The sequence below is a fragment of the Esox lucius genome, chromosome 17 (genome assembly GCF_011004845.1).
Source record: "Esox lucius isolate fEsoLuc1 chromosome 17, fEsoLuc1.pri, whole genome shotgun sequence".
In the NCBI taxonomy this organism is placed as follows: Eukaryota; Metazoa; Chordata; class Actinopteri; order Esociformes; family Esocidae; genus Esox; species Esox lucius.
The window spans coordinates 43,487,019-43,494,825 of record NC_047585.1 but is presented as its reverse complement, the minus strand read 5'-3'; the positions used below and the strand labels follow the sequence as shown (position 1 = coordinate 43,494,825).

At 40.1% G+C, this 7,807-nt stretch overlaps 1 protein-coding gene across 1 annotated transcript; it reads right to left on the bottom strand.

The window, feature by feature from the left end:
• Positions 1-519: 519 nt before the first annotated feature.
• Positions 520-5,312, bottom strand: LOC105028867 (elastase-1-like). The gene is made up of 9 exons (XM_034287329.1): positions 5,154-5,312; positions 4,613-4,729; positions 4,289-4,392; positions 3,385-3,485; positions 3,087-3,212; positions 2,629-2,765; positions 1,319-1,461; positions 790-939; positions 520-603 (listed from the first exon to the last, which is right to left on the bottom strand). The coding sequence occupies exons 2-9, from the start codon at positions 4,650-4,652 to the stop codon at positions 592-594; spliced, it is 813 nt and encodes a 270-aa protein (XP_034143220.1). The 5' UTR covers positions 4,653-4,729; positions 5,154-5,312; the 3' UTR covers positions 520-591.
• Between the last annotated feature and the right edge of the window lie 2,495 nt (positions 5,313-7,807).

Here is a 7,807-nt window from a genome sequence, read left to right as displayed (position 1 = left end):
ACAGTCACACAGAACATTATTCAGTTATCACTCTGGTCATGGCCATCTGAAAACTTGTTTAAGCTGAAAAATCCCTCCTTTAAACAAACGATTGGTCTACAAGACAAAATAAGAGGGACGTCTGATTCTAGCAAATTAAAACAGAGACCCAAATGACCTTGTGCTCAAACTGGACCATTTAAATTGTAATTGGTGGTGATATGTCTGATATAAGTGAGGTCACTTTCTGACAAGATAAGGACTTTGGCAAGTTCAGGGGATGATCATTTGACTGGAGAGCACCTTTAAACAAATCAAAGTATACAATCCCAGAATGCATCTTTATCTATTAACATACCTCAATAGGTGGTATAGTTGCACAAGTGAAATGGGCTTTTTTCTGTCCCGAAAGACATGGTTGGAGTGTATCTCAAATTCAGGAAATATCCTTTTAAAAGTGTACTGATAATGCAGACAATTCTGTGAGATAAATAATGACAGCATGGACTTGACAGTGACAAGTAAAAATATGCTGTAAATGTGATACTTTATTGACTATTGAACACTGAACATTGTCTTCAGTAGTCTATGTTTGTAAAACCACGTTCCATTTTAACGGGCATTCTGTGGAGGAGAGAGTATCAGTTAAAACAACAGACAGAAACTATTACTGTTATCAGTTCTAGTAAATAATATATACATTAGGTATACTCCTATTTAGGTATGCCAACTAATAAAAATGCCTCAACATGGTTAAAGAAACAAAGCAATGCTTTTTTCTTGCCCTCTCTGTCCCTGGACATTACTAACGTTATTGATCCAGTCAATGTAGGCAGACACACGGGTGAAGACAGTGGGCTTCTGGAAGGTGTTGCAGCCAGCACCGGAACCAAAGCTGGTCACCCCATGGACATAGTACCTCCTCCTCACCTGGCAGTTCAGGGGGCCGCCAGAGTCACCCTACAGGAGAGAGGAAGAGAATTAGTGAGACAATTAGTAAAAGAGAGACAGTGAAAGAATGAGAAGAATCGTGTACTACTATCTGAGTCTTGTCACATTTTATTTACAATGACTACCATTCAGTTGAGGGAGTTTAGTCTTCTCCCAAGAGTAATGGAGAGAGGCCTTCATCATGACTGAGATACCAATGTCAAAGTATGAAGAGTAGAAACCATGACTACTGGTATTTAGATATTCCAAAATGTTATACAAATTGTCTCTCGCCTACAATATGACAATACCTTATTTTATTTCTAAATATTAAATCCCAAACTGATTTGGTTACCACCCCAAAATTGCTGCAATGTTCAACACAGTCATTCTACTACACTGGTCTTACATTGCAACCAGAATCAGATCCTCCACCGGCACAGATCAAGGTGGTTTTAAGACTGGATCCCCACCAGTCAGGTCTGGAGCAGGTCTGGTGGTCGACAATGGGCAGCCTAGCCTGTTTCAGGCTGTTAGACAGAGAACCATTAGCTATAGGAAGGAAAGGAGGCATATAAGATAATGTGGAGGACAGCAAGATGGAAAATATACAACTAGCTACAAACATGAAAAAGACACAAATATAAATATACATTTTATTTTACCCAAAACGGTACCTTGACTACTTGTTAAACCAGGGTTGGGTAGGTTATTTTTTAAATGTAATTCGTTACAGTTACAAGTTACCTGTCCAGATTTGTAATCCGTAACCTTTTTGATTACTCAAACTCAGTAATGTTCAAAAACAAAATTTGCATACACTAAATCTGCAGTAGTCTGATGTTTTGCTCCACAACCACAAACGTTGTCAAGACGTTGCAAAATCCCCAGGCACATGAATGCACGTCGTGACACCAGCACACAAATATATTTTACCTAGGTGAACGTAACCTGTGATTATTAAGGCCACCAGCAATGGATTTTTTAAAACGCAAATGAAAGAAATAAACTGTGATTATACACCTCCACTCAGTGGCGTTGTTAGCCCTGAATCTTTTATGAATAGCCCCGGATCTCAAATGGAACTAAAATAATAATAAATATAATTCCGATCGCACGTTATGACAAAGTAGACGTGTAGGATGCTAGCATGTACATGGACATTTTCTGCATGTACATTCAAAACCCTGTACTTTCTGTACCGGGCAGTGCAGAAGGGTGGGCTGAACCCCGAACGTACTGTGATCCTAGCGATGACGCCTCTGCCTGCACTCTTAACTTAAATCAATGCGGTCAGCAGCCAATGATAACCACAATTTTATGAGATGTAAAGCCAAAGCAGGATCACATGGCTGCCTGTATGGACAGAGTTTAGGTGGCGGTGTCAAATGCATATCATCATCCTTTGGCAAAGTGCTTCCCAACACATTTTCTCCTCAAATGTTGTGATAAATTCTTTATGATGTTTTATATTGAAGGTAGCACCATGCTACAGCTATCAAACAAATGGCTGCCTAATCTTCATGCAACGTGTCATAATTATTTCGAGCAAATATTATTTTTCAATTTAAGTAGTCCAAAAGTAATCATATATTTTTTCATAAGTATCTGTAATCCCATTACAATATTTTAGTTGGTAATGTACTGGATTAGAGTTACTGTTTTTTTTGTAATCCGTTACATGTAACAAGTTACTCCCCATCTCTATGTGTAACTTACTGGAGGTGCGTCCCCATCCAGTGATGTAACAGGGGTTTTTGTTGGGCAGGATCTGATCAGAGGGAGGGAGAACAGCCAGCTGGACATCAGTGTTCAGGGTGGCCTCAGTGGACAGTTGAAGCAGGGCGATGTCAAACCTGAGGATTAGAGGAGCACAATGTCAAACCTGAGGGTCAGAGGAGCACAATGTCAAACCTGAGGGTCAGAGGGAAAGAATGTCAACCCTGAGGGTCAGAGGAGCACAATGTCATTCCTGAGGGTCAGAGGGAAAGAATGTCAACCCTGAGGGTCAGAGGAGCACATGTAAAATGTAGTGGAGGAATCAACATCCTATATCCTAATATCATACCTGAGGTTTAGAGGAGCACAATATCATACCCGAGGGGTTAATGGACTGTCAATAATCACATTTAAACTTAAACAAATATATGCCTTTGACTCCAGAAAGCGTTCCTTACCCTGCACCGATATTTTCATGGTTCCATTGAGGGTGGATGATGACCCTGCTGACAGGCATGATCTGCTCCAAACCATCATTCCTGTCCAGATTGTGCGCTCCAAGAACCAGGCGGCGAGTCCTCGGTCTGCAGATACACACACATTTAAAATCCAGATGAATTCCAAGTGTGCTAATATAAATTTAAAAAATGTAATGTATTGGTGTATGTCATTTGTGTATGGTTTCATTGTTGTATTCGTCTGGTCCTATTGCCACAACAGATTGACTTTAGAAATATAGTTCTGTCCTTGTCCTACCTGTCCACACAGTGGGCGGCTGTCATGACCCACCCCGCCCTGATCAGGGAACCTCCACAAGTGTGGTGGAAGGAGCTTCCAGACTGGACCTGGAGAGAGACCTGAGGAGAGAAGATAGATATAGAGACGAGTGTGTTAAAGCAGCCTGTGAAAACAGACAGGCTTTTTCTAACTGGGGATTCAGATCAATAATTTTTTACCTGCTAGAGACTATATACGTACAGTAATCAAGGACGTCACTAGAAATTCATAGATGGGGTCTGGCGTTTTGAGGGGTCTGGGCATATTCCCCAAAACATATTTTCATCATGTATTTTTTGAGTAACAATGTGTGTAAAATCGATCAAAATAAGGTTATTGTTGGTCAAGGTTGGCTAAAAGTATACATGGCTCATAATTTGTGTTAGACACTGATCTAATATAATATTCTATCTAAATAAAGAAATTAAAGTCCACTCTGTCTTCATCCATCCAACACCAACAAAAGTCACAAAACGGCTGTACTATGTAACCAAAATACCTTTGTCAACTAGAGTTTATAGTAAATGAACATCTACATACAGTATATTCTGTTTCTAAACAAGATTTCTCTGAATCATTCTGAATAATTTCAAAACAGATTCAGTCATTATTCCATTCATCTCAGAATTAGGTCATTAAAATAATTCATCATAATTTAAAAAAGAAACATTTAATAACCGGATCGCACAAACTCCAATTAATAAAAATCTTAATCACTGTCGTAGTACCATTTAACACCAATTTAGGCAATCAGAGTTTGTCAAACCTGACTTTCCTTGATAATCCCGAGTTAAATCTGTGAAGGATGAACTCCCTTTGGAGTATACACTTCTGGGATCAGATATGTGTTGTAACCCAGAACCAGACCAAACTAATGTCTTACCTGCCAGGGCCAGGAGTGAGGCTTGGCGACCTTACCACCTACAACTCTGGTCTGAGGTACATCTTCCAGGTATCTGGGCTGGAGCACCAGGTCCTCAGTCAGAACTACACAGGACAAGACACACAATTAAAAACACTATCAGTTTAAATCAGATGGTCCTTTACAGTACAGATTTATTAGTTATTTTACTCCAAGAGAATAATGTAGAAAAGAGTATATGAGAAAAAACAAGAAAAAACGATTTTGTTCAGGGAATTAGCAAGTTCAGAGGCTAGAAAGGCAGAAAAGGGGGAACAAGAGAGTCTCAGGGGTTTGTCTTTTCACCCAAGATTGCAAGAGCACTCAACAGGATGTACTTCAGCATGTCTCCAGTCTGTACTGATGGAGCATTCCTCTTCCTCTTTTATACCCTCAGAATTTGAGAAACTCCACTTGACCTGTCTAGGGTTCAGAACAAGGACATTAAATCACAATGAAAACTAAAGTGTAAATTAATCGTTTTACATGAAATATAACATTTAATATATAGATATCAAAATAATTAAGTGTGTTGCCAGCTGGGGAGATTTCCGGAACAGAAGGGTTAAAATTACGAGACAACGGCAAATTGAACGCTTCTGTTCCTCACTCATTCCTTTTAAAATTTTTTGGAACGGAAAGAAAAAGGTGCAGTGGTCTCTTAATTTTTTCCGGAGCTGAATAGATATTATTCCATATTTCTTAAATCTGAACAGACCTTACAGATTTTGACCACGTCATTTTCCACAATTACAAATATTATTCTGATGTCCACTGATGGAAATGGGCCAGATAGGCGAAGCAACTTATCTTCACATAGCTTGTTGAGTTTAAAGTTCATGCTCACCTCGATGACATCTGTGATGGTAATTCCTTCGAGTAGAACTCTTGTAGGAAGACTGTATAGAGACAAAATTCACTTGACACAATTAGCGGTTTTTATTTACTAGCTAGGAGAGAGGGTTAGGGTTTACAGAAGGAACCGTGAGGCTTCTATAAAGTAACACAGAACAATAATCAGTACTTAAATTGCCCCTGCTTCCCCCAAGGGGATAGGGGAATATCGTAAAAGACAGCCGGACACAGTCCTGAAGAACAAAGGACAGATACCCTTATTGGTTTAGGGAGATTAACACATGGTCAGAAAACGCAAAGATCTACTGAGATCATTCAGACCTGTGTGTCACAAACAAAGACAAGTGTTACATACCAGGGAACAGAAATGCAGACATTTCTAAAAGTGTTATATAGTTTTTCCGCTTGCAATGGAGCTTTGCGTTAGCGGTACGAGCGGTTTCCATGCATGAATTTGGATGACGCTAATTACCGACTGAGACAGAGCTGAATAATGGACTGTTCGAAAAAATGACTGTCAGGATTATTTCTTGGTGGACTAACTGTCCCTTTAATCCCCCCCTATCCGGATTCACTGTAATACATTTAGAAAGTTGTAATACAGTAGAAGGCTATTGTGTTTTAAAACCAATTTGTATCAATGAGAAATTGCATATTTTAGAAATTCTATAATAAGTGACTGTTTGTAGTATTGAAGTATATACAGTATATTATTATTACAAGTACATAAAAAATAAGAAAATGAATTGAAGTTGATGTTAGTGTGTTGAAGTTATTACGTGTATAGTTTAAAATAGGTGGCACAGTGCAATCTCTTAAGATATGCGTCCCATATGCATGCAAATGAATATTACTTATGCGTCAATATGTGAATGCATAAGTCAACACATTTTTGACGCTGCTAGCGTGGACCTGGAGAGGGCGCTCCTGGAGCAGACCTGAGTTAGACCCTTGACCCCATCTTTTTTACATTTTCGCTTGACACCGACCAAGATAATTCACCCTGCGTGACATGTTTGAAAATTAGAAAATGAATTCCGTATTAAGGTTACTATATTTACTGTGTTCTAAATCATTCATCCTCATTAGGATATGTTTCAAGAATGACAAAGAAAATATTGTGCTTTTTAATAAATGCAAATAAATAATAATAAATAAATGTGTTAAATAACGTCATATGTCTGTATAATCAAGTGGACAAAATCCTATTTAGTCAGAATAACTATGAAACGGTCCGGCAAAAGGAATGAAATGTATTAAATTGGGAGTTGGATAACCGACACATTACCCACATGCCATTGCGTCACAATATGACTTATCTCTATGAGATCATATAGCTAAGGGTTGACTTGAAGAAATGTTAAAGGTCATTGAGAACGTGCATAGAAGTGGTTTAACGTGTCAGGGAGGGAAAGGTCGCTGTCGTTAACGTGTGTGGGGATCTTACAGTGTGTAAGGGCCTGAATGCCCCATGTGTCATTGCTGTCAGAGATATGGTGTACGGTTCATACACTTTGCTGGAGCTTAGAACCATCAACCTTTTGTAACTGGCCCGAACATTGACTACTAGGCCACAAATACAGAACATTTACCTAGTCATAGAGTACGTGTGGTTACAATGTACATGCAATTCTAGTTGAGTTGCAGGATAATACCGCTACACGTTGTGAAACCTTGGTCTACCTTACATAACAGCCTGTGTGAAGAAGTTGAAAACTTGTGACAAGCTCCAATGTGTTTTTCTGAAAGCACTAATCGTGGCAAAACAGTATTCTTTTGGGGGGGTTATTAACAATGTAATTGCAGTCACACAGAATTTTGATGATTAAATTGCTAGCTAGTTCTAATGGGCTTGTCCCTCAACATTCTTTCACTTTGCCATAGTTCAACAACTTAACCAAGACTTAAGGTTTTCAAACTTAAGAGCATTGAATTCTGCTTCCAATCCAAGTTTGTGAAAACACTATTGCTGTATCACCAGGAGAACCCCCCCCCCCCCTTAGATGAGTTCGATTCTCCAGCTTGGTCTATTGGAAAATCACAACCCTGGATAGAGTGAAGCTAAAAGCATAACTTTAATCCACAAGGCAACAGAGCAGCGTACAGGCGGGCGGAGGCCGGTTCCCGGGGAGTCAGAAGGCAGCAGCACAGTCCGGGGTTGGAGTGGGGTAAACAGGAGGCCGGCAGAGAGTGGGCTACAGTACAGAATCAGCCGGCGGGCAAATGAAGTCGGGACAGGCAGAACAGGTTGACGTAGAAGGCAATCAGGAACAGGATAAGACAGGCTCAGTACGTTGCGGTGAAACAAACAATACCTCACGGGGAGAGAAGGCAACAGGCTTAAATACACAGGAGGTCATTGGGAACAGGTGTCTAGTATTCAGGAGATTGTGACCGGGAGGATGTGCTGCGTTCAGGGTGAACGGGAAGTGGCGGTTGCACTGAAGACGGAGATCGAGCGGCACATTACTTTCACATTTTTACTTTCATTTTCACCTCTTTCAGCAAGAGGTGAAATGAGATGAGAGAATCATCGGCCAGTAGCGAATCAAACAGCCAGTAGTGAATACAATTGTGTGTGGCACCCTGGGTGGCCAATCAGATATCAGAGGTGGCCAGTGCCCCCCTGGCAACCCAAACGTCTTG

Excerpts from the sequence above, each read along its gene's own strand:
- LOC105028867 (XM_034287329.1), bottom strand. The coding sequence starts at position 4,652 with ATGCTGAAGTACATCCTGTTGAGTGCTCTTGCAATCTTGG. Across the intron at positions 3,486-4,288 it reads CTCACTCCTGGCCCTGGCAG|GTCTCTCTCCAGGTCCAGTC; the intron begins GTAAGACATTAG and ends TTCTCTCCTCAG. Across the intron at positions 1,462-2,628 it reads TGGATGGGGACGCACCTCCA|CTAATGGTTCTCTGTCTAAC; the intron begins GTAAGTTACACA and ends TCCTTCCTATAG.